This window comes from Pseudophryne corroboree, chromosome 10 (assembly GCF_028390025.1).
Source record: "Pseudophryne corroboree isolate aPseCor3 chromosome 10, aPseCor3.hap2, whole genome shotgun sequence".
NCBI classification, from domain to species: domain Eukaryota; kingdom Metazoa; phylum Chordata; class Amphibia; order Anura; family Myobatrachidae; genus Pseudophryne; species Pseudophryne corroboree.
The window spans coordinates 16,222,443-16,236,833 of record NC_086453.1 but is presented as its reverse complement, the minus strand read 5'-3'; the positions used below and the strand labels follow the sequence as shown (position 1 = coordinate 16,236,833).

Here is a 14,391-nt window from a genome sequence, read left to right as displayed (position 1 = left end):
CATTGTTGGTCAATGGTCAACCCTACATTGATGTGTGCAGAGGAGGACAAATCTCTAGAGGGTGGTGTGATCAAGCGCCCAACAGGGCCACTGCAAAGTTGGGTGATAACTATATGCCATTAATAAGTCCACAATGCTGCATGTGTGGAAATATAACTCAACTGGCTGGGTTGGGCTATTCCTAGGGTCTTTCATGTTTTGGTTGCATTAACTTGAATATAACAACCCCACAAACACCTCCCATCATTCACAGATGAACATTGACCTTTGAAGATGGTCTCACCCAGATCCCCTGGACTGCTGAAAGGCTGACTGTCAGTGGAGGATTTCAGAGAGAGAGTGGCCTCCGGCTGGGTGGAGGAACTTCCTTGTAGACCCTCATGTGTCAGTGGGGTTTCCCCATCATGGCAGAATGAGAGGCAGCTCTGCTGGAGAAGAGAGGGGCGCCTTGCCCCGGCACCCCTAATCTTTGTGGTGCTGACAAATGGACTTATGGACAATGATGACTGATGGAATCCAGAAAATGGATGGGTGGATATGGATGGAGGGATGGGTGGATGGATGGAAGGATGGGTGGGTGAATGGATGGATGGATGGAACGGATGAATGAATGGGTGGATAGATGGATGAATTTGGGTTGGGTGGATCGATGGATGGAAGGGAGAAAAAAGATGAAGGACCATTACAACCTTATAATTACTGGTGAACGTCTCTAATATAACATTTCAGACAGCAAGAGATCACTGCTCAAAAGCCCTAGATTTAACCATAAAGGGGACATCTGCCCCCCAGTAAAATTTAAATAATTTTAGCTGAGCATTTACCACACCAGGCAACATCATTTTGCAAAAATAATGTTATTAAAAAACAAAAACGATACAACATGTGCGAGATCCAGCTGGACAAATCACAGCAGCAGCTGGGTCCGGAGAGAAGGTGGAGACTGAGCGAGGTCTTCAGGGAGCGGAACACCCACCAGAAGATGGCATTTCAATACCGTGACATCACAATTTAAAAGGTTCATCTGGTGTGGTAAAAACAAATACATAAACAAATTTTGGTAAAATTTTTGTGAGATTGGACAGCAGTGTCCCCTTCAATGCCGAGCAGATCTGAAGGCTCACTCCCCTGAGTGGCCCACTCCAATTTATGAGTTATAAGCCCAATTAACTTGCTCGGTGATAATAGGAAAACGTTACAGGGATTTCACAACACCTAAAATATTTAATGATCCCGTAAACACCACCAGTAATTCATAGACAGCTATGACAGTAATAAAATTAAGACATATAAACACCAAGGTCCTGCACCAGTAATTATAAATATAATGGCTAGATCAGGGTAAACATTTGGATTTTTTTCGTAGCATTCCAAGGGGTCGACACTGAAAAAAATCCCCAGTTTACTGACGCTCTAGCCATTATTCTGCTCAACGGTCAGTAATAGTCAGGTAGCCACCCGGCCTCTACCAGCCCAGGACTGAACAAACCTCACAAAGAACATCAGAATTTGCTTTGGAATTTCTCAGATGTACACAAAACATTTCTAAATAGAAAATTACATTTTCAGAAATTATTGATATATACAGTACGAGCTGCATCATAATCACGGGGACGTTAGTGATAACTGGTGCACAGAAAGCATAGAATATAACACAGACAGCCGACATAAACACTGCGGTCTGTATAGCGCGCTGCTTCTTAGCCGGTACCGACCCGACCTGGTGTAGTAAAAGTGCCTCATTAGCACCAGTTCTTCTGCCTCCAAAATCACTCACCTCTCCAAAATATGACCCACCTATACCATCCACCCCCTTTTTGCCTAAACTTCACCCATTTTCCTACCAAGTTCCACCTGCGACATTTGCATATATTCTCAGATCCTCAGCAGCAATGCGTTTAGCTCAGGAGAGAGACTGAAAAGTAGAAACAAACAAAGATGGGGCTGGTGGGATGGACATCGAGGTGACACATTTATAGTTTCCACCACGTACAGGTGGATCCGCAAAATAGGCGCAGACTGATTTTTCAAGGTGGAGTTGCAAGAACAAAGTAGTGGATGCAGACGAGCTGACGCGTTTCGCACAGTACTCTCTTAGGAGTATGGCAGAACTCCTGGATTTCAGGAGTCTCCTGGACATTTTTGAGAGTAATCAAGTAGGCAAAACAAGTCCTTTTAATTGGATTGCATGCACCCCAATGACAACCAGCTCTAAGGTGGAACAGAAATTACATCTTTTTGGGGAGTGGGAAGGTGCACACTTGGGATATCTGGTTGAGCATCCGCCGGTTTATGGGGTTTAAATTAGAGATGAGCGGGTTCGGTTCCTCGGAATCCGAACCCGCCCGAACTTCATGTTTTTTTTCACGGGTCCGAGCGACTCGGATCTTCCCGCCTTGCTCGGTTAACCCGAGCGCGCCCGAACGTCATCATGACGCTGTCGGATTCTCGCGAGGCTCGGATTCTATCGCGAGACTCGGATTCTATATAAGGAGCCGCGCGTCGCCGCCATTTTCACTCGTGCATTGAGATTGATAGGGAGAGGACGTGTCTGGCGTCCTCTCCATTAGAATAGAGATAGATTAGATAGAGAGAGAGAGATTGTGCAGAGTCGCAGACAGAGTTAGTTTACCACAGTCAGTGACCAGTGCAGTTGCTAGTTAACTTTTATTTAATATAATATATCCGTTCACTTCTCTCTGCTATATCCGTTCTCTGCCTGAAAAAAAAAACGATACACAGCACAGTCAGTCACACAGTGTGACTCAGTCTGTGTGCACTCAGCTCAGCCCAGTGTGCTGCACAGTCATCAATGTATAAATTAAAAGCTTATAATTAATTGTGGGGGAGACTGGGGAGCACTGCAGGTTGTTAGCAGGAGCCAGGAGTACAATTATATTAATTAACAGTGCACACTTTTGCTGCAGGAGTGGTGACCAGTGCCTGACCACCAGTATAGTATTGTTGTATACTACTAATATCTCTTTAAATATCAACCAGTCTATATTAGCAGCAGACACAGTACAGTGCGGTAGTTCACGGCTGTGGCTACCTCTGTGTCGGCACACGGCAGGCAGTCCGTCCGACCAGAATTGTATTATTTATTATTATATACCTACCACCTAACCGTGGTTTTTTTTTCATTCTTTATACCGTCATAGTGTCATCCTAATTGTTACGAGTATACTACTATCTCTTTATCAACCAGTGTACAGTGCGGTAGTTCACGGCTGTGGCTACCTCTGTGTCGGCACACGGCAGGCAGTCCGTCCGACCAGAATTGTATTATTTATTATTATATACCTACCACCTAACCGTGGTTTTTTTTTTCATTCTTTATACCGTCATAGTGTCATCCTAATTGTTACGAGTATACTACTATCTCTTTATCAACCAGTGTACAGTGCGGTAGTTCACGGCTGTGGCTACCTCTGTGTCGGCACACGGCAGGCAGTCCGTCCGACCAGAATTGTATTATTTATTATTATATACCTACCACCTAACCGTGGTTTTTTTTTTCATTCTTTATACCGTCATAGTGTCATCCTAATTGTTACGAGTATACTACTATCTCTTTATCAACCAGTGTACAGTGCGGTAGTTCACGGCTGTGGCTACCTCTGTGTCGGCACACGGCAGGCAGTCCGTCCGACCAGAATTGTATTATTTATTATTATATACCTACCACCTAACCGTGGTTTTTTTTTCATTCTTTATACCGTCATAGTGTCATCCTAATTGTTACGAGTATACTACTATCTCTTTATCAACCAGTGTACAGTGCGGTAGTTCACGGCTGTGGCTACCTCTGTGTCGGCACACGGCAGGCAGTCCGTCCGACCAGAATTGTATTATTTATTATTATATACCTACCACCTAACCGTGGTTTTTTTTTCATTCTTTATACCGTCATAGTGTCATCCTAATTGTTACGAGTATACTACTATCTCTTTATCAACCAGTGTACAGTGCGGTAGTTCACGGCTGTGGCTACCTCTGTGTCGGCACACGGCAGGCAGTCCGTCCGACCAGAATTGTATTATTTATTATTATATACCTACCACCTAACCGTGGTTTTTTTTTTCATTCTTTATACCGTCATAGTGTCATCCTAATTGTTACGAGTATACTACTATCTCTTTATCAACCAGTGTACAGTGCGGTAGTTCACGGCTGTGGCTACCTCTGTGTCGGCACACGGCAGGCAGTCCGTCCGACCAGAATTGTATTATTTATTATTATATACCTACCACCTAACCGTGGTTTTTTTTTTCATTCTTTATACCGTCATAGTGTCATCCTAATTGTTACGAGTATACTACTATCTCTTTATCAACCAGTGTACAGTGCGGTAGTTCACGGCTGTGGCTACCTCTGTGTCGGCACACGGCAGGCAGTCCGTCCGACCAGAATTGTATTATTTATTATTATATACCTACCACCTAACCGTGGTTTTTTTTTTCATTCTTTATACCGTCATAGTGTCATCCTAATTGTTACGAGTATACTACTATCTCTTTATCAACCAGTGTACAGTGCGGTAGTTCACGGCTGTGGCTACCTCTGTGTCGGCACACGGCAGGCAGTCCGTCCGACCAGAATTGTATTATTTATTATTATATACCTACCACCTAACCGTGGTTTTTTTTTTCATTCTTTATACCGTCATAGTGTCATCCTAATTGTTACGAGTATACTACTATCTCTTTATCAACCAGTGTACAGTGCGGTAGTTCACGGCTGTGGCTACCTCTGTGTCGGCAGTCGGCAGGCAGTCCGTCCATCCATAATTGTATTATTATTATAATATATACCACCTAACCGTGGTTTTTTTTTCATTCTTTATACCGTCGTCATAGTGTCATACTAGTTGTTACGAGTATACTACTATCTCTTTATCAACCAGTGTACAGTGCGGTAGTTCACGGCTGTGGCTACCTCTGTGTCGGCAGTCGGCAGGCAGTCCGTCCATCCATAATTGTATTATTATTATAATATATACCACCTAACCGTGGTTTTTTTTTCATTCTTTATACCGTCGTCATAGTGTCATACTAGTTGTTACGAGTATACTACTATCTCTTTATCAACCAGTGTACAGTGCGGTAGTTCACGGCTGTGGCTACCTCTGTGTCGGCAGTCGGCAGGCAGTCCGTCCATCCATAATTGTATTATTATTATAATATATACCACCTAACCGTGGTTTTTTTTCCATTCTTTATACCGTCGTCATAGTGTCATACTAGTTGTTACGAGTATACTACTATCTCTTTATCAACCAGTGTACAGTGCGGTAGTTCACGGCTGTGGCTACCTCTGTGTCGGCAGTCGGCAGGCAGTCCGTCCATCCATAATTGTATTATTATTATAATATATACCACCTAACCGTGGTTTTTTTTTCATTCTTTATACCGTCGTCATAGTGTCATACTAGTTGTTACGAGTATACTACTATCTCTTTATCAACCAGTGTACAGTGCGGTAGTTCACGGCTGTGGCTACCTCTGTGTCGGCAGTCGGCAGGCAGTCCGTCCATCCATAATTGTATTATTATTATAATATATACCACCTAACCGTGGTTTTTTTTTCATTCTTTATACCGTCGTCATAGTGTCATACTAGTTGTTACGAGTATACTACTATCTCTTTATCAACCAGTGTACAGTGCGGTAGTTCACGGCTGTGGCTACCTCTGTGTCGGCAGTCGGCAGGCAGTCCGTCCATCCATAATTGTATTATTATTATAATATATACCACCTAACCGTGGTTTTTTTTCCATTCTTTATACCGTCGTCATAGTGTCATACTAGTTGTTACGAGTATACTACTATCTCTTTATCAACCAGTGTACAGTGCGGTAGTTCACGGCTGTGGCTACCTCTGTGTCGGCAGTCGGCAGGCAGTCCGTCCATCCATAATTGTATTATTATTATAATATATACCACCTAACCGTGGTTTTTTTATACCACCTAACCGTGGCAGTCCGTCCATAATTGTATACTAGTATCCAATCCATCCATCTCCATTGTTTACCTGAGGTGCCTTTTAGTTCTGCCTATAAAATATGGAGAACAAAAAAGTTGAGGTTCCAAAATTAGGGAAAGATCAAGATCCACTTCCACCTCGTGCTGAAGCTGCTGCCACTAGTCATGGCCGAGACGATGAAATGCCAGCAACGTCGTCTGCCAAGGCCGATGCCCAATGTCATAGTACAGAGCATGTCAAATCCAAAACACCAAATATCAGAAAAAAAAGGACTCCAAAACCTAAAATAAAATTGTCGGAGGAGAAGCGTAAACTTGCCAATATGCCATTTACCACACGGAGTGGCAAGGAACGGCTGAGGCCCTGGCCTATGTTCATGGCTAGTGGTTCAGCTTCACATGAGGATGGAAGCACTCAGCCTCTCGCTAGAAAACTGAAAAGACTCAAGCTGGCAAAAGCACCGCAAAGAACTGTGCGTTCTTTGAAATCCCAAATCCACAAGGAGAGTCCAATTGTGTCGTTTGCGATGCCTGACCTTCCCAACACTGGACGTGAAGAGCATGCGCCTTCCACTATTTGCATGCCCCCTGCAAGTGCTGGAAGGAGCACCCGCAGTCCAGTTCCTGATAGTCAGATTGAAGATGTCAGTGTTGAAGTACACCAGGATGAGGAGGATATGGGTGTTGCTGGCGCTGGGGAGGAAATTGACCAGGAGGATTCTGATGGTGAGGTGGTTTGTTTAAGTCAGGCACCCGGGGAGACACCTGTTGTCCGTGGGAGGAATATGGCCGTTGACATGCCAGGTGAAAATACCAAAAAAATCAGCTCTTCGGTGTGGAGGTATTTCACCAGAAATGCGGACAACAGGTGTCAAGCCGTGTGTTCCCTTTGTCAAGCTGTAATAAGTAGGGGTAAGGACGTTAACCACCTCGGAACATCCTCCCTTATACGTCACCTGCAGCGCATTCATAATAAGTCAGTGACAAGTTCAAAAACTTTGGGTGACAGCGGAAGCAGTCCACTGACCAGTAAATCCCTTCCTCTTGTAACCAAGCTCACGCAAACCACCCCACCAACTCCCTCAGTGTCAATTTCCTCCTTCCCCAGGAATGCCAATAGTCCTGCAGGCCATGTCACTGGCAAGTCTGACGAGTCCTTTCCTGCCTGGGATTCCTCCGATGCATCCTTGCGTGTAACGCCTACTGCTGCTGGCGCTGCTGTTGTTGCCGCTGGGAGTCGATGGTCATCCCAGAGGGGAAGTCGTAAGCCCACTTGTACTACTTCCAGTAAGCAATTGACTGTTCAACAGTCCTTTGCGAGGAAGATGAAATATCACAGCAGTCATCCTACTGCAAAGCGGATAACTGAGTCCTTGACAACTATGTTGGTGTTAGACGTGCGTCCGGTATCCGCCGTTAGTTCACAGGGAACTAGACAATTTATTGAGGCAGTGTGCCCCCGTTACCAAATACCATCTAGGTTCCACTTCTCTAGGCAGGCGATACCGAGAATGTACACGGACGTCAGAAAAAGACTCACCAGTGTCCTAAAAAATGCAGTTGTACCCAATGTCCACTTAACCACGGACATGTGGACAAGTGGAGCAGGGCAGGGTCAGGACTATATGACTGTGACAGCCCACTGGGTAGATGTATGGACTCCCGCCGCAAGAACAGCAGCGGCGGCACCAGTAGCAGCATCTCGCAAACGCCAACTCTTTCCTAGGCAGGCTACGCTTTGTATCACCGCTTTCCAGAATACGCACACAGCTGAAAACCTCTTACGGCAACTGAGGAAGATCATCGCGGAATGGCTTACCCCAATTGGACTCTCCTGTGGATTTGTGGCATCGGACAACGCCAGCAATATTGTGTGTGCATTAAATATGGGCAAATTCCAGCACGTCCCATGTTTTGCACATACCTTGAATTTGGTGGTGCAGAATTTTTAAAAAAACGACAGGGGCGTGCAAGAGATGCTGTCGGTGGCCAGAAAAATTGCGGGACACTTTCGGCGTACAGGCACCACGTACAGAAGACTGGAGCACCACCAAAAACTACTGAACCTGCCCTGCCATCATCTGAAGCAAGAAGTGGTAACGAGGTGGAATTCAACCCTCTATATGCTTCAGAGGTTGGAGGAGCAGCAAAAGGCCATTCAAGCCTATACAATTGAGCACGATATAGGAGATGGAATGCACCTGTCTCAAGTGCAGTGGAGAATGATTTCAACGTTGTGCAAGGTTCTGATGCCCTTTGAACTTGCCACACGTGAAGTCAGTTCAGACACTGCCAGCCTGAGTCAGGTCATTCCCCTCATCAGGCTTTTGCAGAAGAAGCTGGAGGCATTGAAGAAGGAGCTAACACGGAGCGATTCCGCTAGGCATGTGGGACTTGTGGATGCAGCCCTTAATTCGCTTAACAAGGATTCACGGGTGGTCAATCTGTTGAAATCAGAGCACTACATTTTGGCCACCGTGCTCGATCCTAGATTTAAAGCCTACCTTGGATCTCTCTTTCCGGCAGACACAGGTCTGCTGGGGTTGAAAGACCTGCTGGTGACAAAATTGTCAAGTCAAGCGGAACGCGACCTGTCAACATCTCCTCCTTCACATTCTCCCGCAACTGGGGGTGCGAGGAAAAGGCTCAGAATTCCGAGCCCACCCGCTGGCGGTGATGCAGGGCAGTCTGGAGCGACTGCTGATGCTGACATCTGGTCCGGACTGAAGGACCTGACAACGATTACGGACATGTCGTCTACTGTCACTGCATATGATTCTCTCAACATTGATAGAATGGTGGAGGATTATATGAGTGACCGCATCCAAGTAGGCACGTCACACAGTCCGTACTTATACTGGCAGGAAAAAGAGGCAATTTGGAGGCCCTTGCACAAACTGGCTTTATTCTACCTAAGTTGCCCTCCCACAAGTGTGTACTCCGAAAGAGTGTTTAGTGCCGCCGCTCACCTTGTCAGCAATCGGCGTACGAGGTTACATCCAGAAAATGTGGAGAAGATGATGTTCATTAAAATGAATTATAATCAATTCCTCCGCGGAGACATTGACCAGCAGCAATTGCCTCCACAAAGTACACAGGGAGCTGAGATGGTGGATTCCAGTGGGGACGAATTGATAATCTGTGAGGAGGGGGATGTACACGGTGATATATCGGAGGGTGAAGATGAGGTGGACATCTTGCCTCTGTAGAGCCAGTTTGTGCAAGGAGAGATTAATTGCTTCTTTTTTGGGGGGGGTCCAAACCAACCCGTCATATCAGTCACAGTCGTGTGGCAGACCCTGTCACTGAAATGATGGGTTGGTTAAAGTGTGCATGTCCTGTTTTGTTTATACAACATAAGGGTGGGTGGGAGGGCCCAAGGATAATTCCATCTTGCACCTCTTTTTTCTTTTCTTTTTCTTTGCATCATGTGCTGATTGGGGAGGGTTTTTTGGAAGGGACATCCTGCGTGACACTGCAGTGCCACTCCTAGATGGGCCCGGTGTTTGTGTCGGCCACTAGGGTCGCTAATCTTACTCACACAGTCAGCTACCTCATTGCGCCTCTTTTTTTCTTTGCGTCATGTGCTGTTTGGGGAGGGTTTTTTGGAAGGGACATCCTGCGTGACACTGCAGTGCCACTCCTAGATGGGCCCGGTGTTTGTGTCGGCCACTAGGGTCGCTAATCTTACTCACACAGTCAGCTACCTCATTGCGCCTCTTTTTTTCTTTGCGTCATGTGCTGTTTGGGGAGGGTTTTTTGGAAGGGACATCCTGCGTGACACTGCAGTGCCACTCCTAGATGTGCCCGGTGTTTGTGTCGGCCACTAGGGTCGCTAATCTTACTCACACAGTCAGCTACCTCATTGCGCCTCTTTTTTTCTTTGCGTCATGTGCTGTTTGGGGAGGGTTTTTTGGAAGGGCCATCCTGCGTGACACTGCAGTGCCACTCCTAGATGGGCCCGGTGTTTGTGTCGGCCACTAGGGTCGCTTATCTTACTCACACAGCGACCTCGGTGCAAATTTTAGGACTAAAAATAATATTGTGAGGTGTGATGTGTTCAGAATAGGCTGAAAATGAGTGTAAATTATGTTTTTTGAGGTTAATAATACTTTGGGATCAAAATTACCCCCAAATTCTATGATTTAAGCTGTTTTTTAGGGTTTTTTGAAAAAAACACCCGAATCCAAAACACACCCGAATCCGACAAAAAAAATTCGGTGAGGTTTTGCCAAAACGCGGTCGAACCCAAAACACGGCCGCGGAACCGAACCCAAAACCAAAACACAAAACCCGAAAAATTTCCGGCGCTCATCTCTAGTTTAAATGCGCAAAAATGGGCGCATGGAAGTACAAGCTACGCAGTCATGCGCATTCCAAACATATATACACGTGTGACCGAAGAGGCGTAAATTATATGTGACAGGGGTCCTGGGTTGGCAGGATCACATAACTACATCCTATGCAGGTCTGGGCATAAGCAAAAATAGACTTATTTTTAGGCATATCCTTTGCACTTAGTATACTGCATTGACCTTGTTTCTATAATGGTGCTAGCAGTGCTTCTTTTCATAGCTCCTCATTCAGTACAGTTCTATTGTTTGACTTCCCTTCCCCACAATACCTTTGTATGTCACACATCAATTCTGCCAATCTGTGTAGATGGGTGTGAGCTTTCAAATAAGAAGCAAATAATCCATCTAGTTTACTCACAGTTGGCACAAAGGAGAGATAGATAAGAGGTCACTGTCCCTGCAAAAAACTACTTTGGTTTTAATGCTGATACCTGGCTAGGGCAGGTGAATCCAGAGCCTGAGGAAGGAGGACGTTGCAGCAAAATGTATCTTTAAATATAGATGATTTTAAACTTGTGACTTGGGCTGTGGTTGGGTGTAAGTCTGTTTCCCCATTTTCATCTGCATCAGATCATTTTCCATTTGTCTGTCTGTTGCGCAGGACCATTTGGCAGGGAAACCTTTTTGCGGCCTTGGCTGCACCCCCAGACCAGCAAGCTGGCATTATTTGGGTACTTAGTGCCAGGCAGTGCTGGAGATGGCTCCTGAGAAAGGGCTCTCCCGCTGGACTACTTGTCACTGATGCATTTGCTAATTATAAGAGACACTTCAATATGACGTTAGGAAGGATTTTGCCACAGGCAGGTCTCCACTGTGGAATTCACGATTAAACCAATAATAACTGAATCACAGTAACATTAGGAGAAGCAGCTGTAGACTCATACACCGACCCACTTGATTGGCTGTGTCCGACCTACCAGTGTCAATCACGGGATCCGGTCTGAAGATCGACAGTGTCTAGGTCGACAATGTTTAGGTCGACCACTATAGGTCGACAGTCACTAGGTCGACATGGATGGAAGGTCGACAGGGTTTCTAGGTCGACATGTGCTAGGTCGACAGGTCTAAAGGTCGACATGAGTTTTTAAAAAAAATAATCTTTTTTTGAATTTTTTCATACTTAACGATCCACATGGACTACGATTGGAACGGTAAAGTGTGCCGAGCGAAGCGGTAGCGGAGCGAAGGCAACATGCCCGAAGCATGGCGAGCGAAGCGAGCCATGCGAGGGGACGCGGTGCACTAATTTGGGATCCCGGTCACTCTACGAAGAAAACGACACCCAAAAAAAAAAAATCCTCATGTCGACCTTTAGACCTGTCGACCTAGCACATGTCGACCTAGAAACCCTGTCGACCTTCCATCCATGTCGACCTAGTGACTGTCGACCTAGACACTGTTGATTTGATGAACCACACCCGTCAATCACATGGGGTCGTGCCCGGAAAAGTGACCAACTGAACATACAGGCTTGAATTTACCCCATCCCCACTCTCACCAACATATTTACATAATATGTTCCTACAGGATTAGATTTTGGTTCTCAAATCCAGTCCTCAAGTACCCCTGACAGGCCATGTTTTCAGGATTTCTATCTGTGGAAACAGGTTGGAATAATTACTGACCCAGGAAAATAGATTAGCTCACCTGTGCATGATTAAAGAAATCCAGAAATCATGACCTGTGAGGGGGGCACTTGAGGACTGGAGCTGAGAATACTGCTCACAAGTGGAAAAACTTCTGAGTCTATGTCACATTTATCAGGTAACCCACCTCATCGCACGGTGGAAGATTCTACACTCCTGCAGGTGAAATATCCTGCAGTCCCGTGAGCTTTTCTGTATCCCAACAGCAGGATCACGACACATCCCGCCAGTGAGTAGTGGGGTTAAGGTTAGGATGTGTGTGTGTGGGCGTTTAGGGTTAGGCTGCGGGAGGGGTGGGTTAGGGTTAGGCTGTGGGAGGGGTGGGTTAGGGCTAGGCTGCGGGAATGGAAGATTAGGTTTAGGTTGCGGGAATGGAAGGTTAGGGTTAGGCTGCGGGAGGGGATGGTTATGGTTAGGCTGTGGGAGGGTTAGGGTTAGGCTTTGGGAGGGGACGCTTAGGGTTAGGCTGCGGGAGGGGAGGGTTAGGCTGCGGGAGGGGGAGGGTTAGAGTTAGGCTGCAGGAGGGGAGGGTTAGGGTTGGGAGGGGGAAGTTAGGTTTAGGCAGTGGGAGGGTTAGGCTGTGGGAAGGGAGGTTTAGGCTGCGGGAGAGGATGGTTTGGGTTAGGCAGCGGGAGGGGAGGGTTAGGGTTAGGCTGTGGGAGGGGAGGTTAGGGTTAGGCTGTGGGAGGGGACGGTTAGGGTTAGGCTGTGGGAGGGGAGGTTAGGGTTAGGCTGTGGGAGGGGACGGTTAGGGTTAGGCTGTGGGAGGGGAGGTTAGGGTTAGGCTGTGGGAGGGGACGGTTAGGGTTAGGCTGTGGGAGGGGAGGTTAGGGTTAGGCTGTGGGAGGGGACGGTTAGAGTTAGGCTGTGGGAGGGGAGGTTAGGGTTAGGCTGTGGGAGGGGACGGTTAGGGTTAGGCTGTGGGAGGGGTGTGTTAGGGTTAGGCTGTGGGAGGGGACGGTTAGGGTTAGGCTGTGGGAGGGGTGTGTTAGGGAAAGTTGTGGTGTTAAAATACTTAATGGGATGCGCTGGGATTCCACTGTCGGCCTTCTGTCAGGACCCTGACTGCCGAGATTTCATACTTAATCCATCTGCACCAGTGGGTGTGTTTGTGCAGCAGCGGCCACTTCCGCACATTCATCAATAACCCATACTTACTTAAAAAGTGGGACAAACTTTCACAGAAATTTGGCAATGCTAAGGGGTGTATTTACTTATTAAAATAAAATAAAATAAAAAAGGTCAGGCTTTGCCTCTAATATTATTGCTGCTTTAAATTTTGAGATGAAACTGCTGGTGAAGCTGCAGACTGCAAACATTGCCACTTGTTACATAATTACCTAAATGAGTAAATGTTTTCCCAGCGTACAGAGTTGGAAAAGCCGCCAGCGCCCAGGCTAATCCGGCCACTTGGCCTGACCCCAAGGGACAGGAGTATATTCCAGTTACTGTAATGTCTGGATCATTGTGGGATCACATCAGGATTTATGAATAAACACGTCCAGGGAAACGCTACAAATACGTTGCACTTTGCAATCATTTATCAAATCAATTTCACTCTGATTAACAAGGCACTGAGGGGCAAACGTCTGTGTCCAAGCATGAAATGCTCTGCAATTTATATCAATATATATACAGCTGTCACCAAATAATTGCAATGGTGCAACGTTCTGCAGATTTTTGTAAAGCTTTTAGCAGTCCAAAAATCTGCAAAATGTAAAGTTGGAATACTGTGCTGCAGAAGTTACAGATTGATACAAGTGACCTTTGCTGAAAAGCAGCTGTTTGAAACTCAGAAACACACTGTTGCTGCTATTTGACAGAAAGGTTTACAAGAACTGATACTCGCTAGCAACGCCTTACAACCATGGAGTGTTCCAATTCTTGCTTTGATCTGTAGTATCAGTGCTTAAGAACAATCTGCCTAATGGCGGTAAGAGTGTTTTTCTGAGTCGTAAACTGGTAATATCGTGCGTTTTTAAATATTAGGATTTGAAAGTTGTAATATCCATTTTAATCATTTCAGATTATTTTCCCTTAAATTTTTTAAATAACCATCTAATTTTGATGCAAAAATTAGGGTACACTTATTTATTTCTGACATGGAAGTAGCCGGGGGTGTGAAAAGACTTTGGAAAGGGCAGTTTTGGACAGCTTACACGGGCACGCACAGCTCTGACAGCTAAGGTGGTCCACCCGCGGCCGTGGGACGTGTAACGTCTGCACCCCCGGGCATTTATAAGTGGCCATGCTCACTGATCGCTTTGGCAGCGGATGCACAGGGTTAAAGGGGGTACTCACGGAGCGATATTCTAAGCAATCTGACTAGATTGCTTAGAATATCGGCAGGATCGCTCCGTGTGTAGCCCCCTCGGCGATAGCGATGCGCGGCCCCGCACATCGCTA

At 46.1% G+C, this 14,391-nt stretch overlaps 1 protein-coding gene across 1 annotated transcript in view; it reads right to left on the bottom strand.

Annotated features, from left to right (window-relative positions):
* VWA5B1 (von Willebrand factor A domain containing 5B1) overlaps positions 1–14,391 on the bottom strand; it is a 261,917-nt gene that overhangs the window by 18,726 nt on the left and 228,800 nt on the right. The window contains exon 15 of the mRNA XM_063942155.1: positions 284–506. Within this exon, the coding sequence (XP_063798225.1) occupies positions 284–506 (223 nt within the window). The remainder of the gene's footprint in view (positions 1–283; positions 507–14,391) is intronic.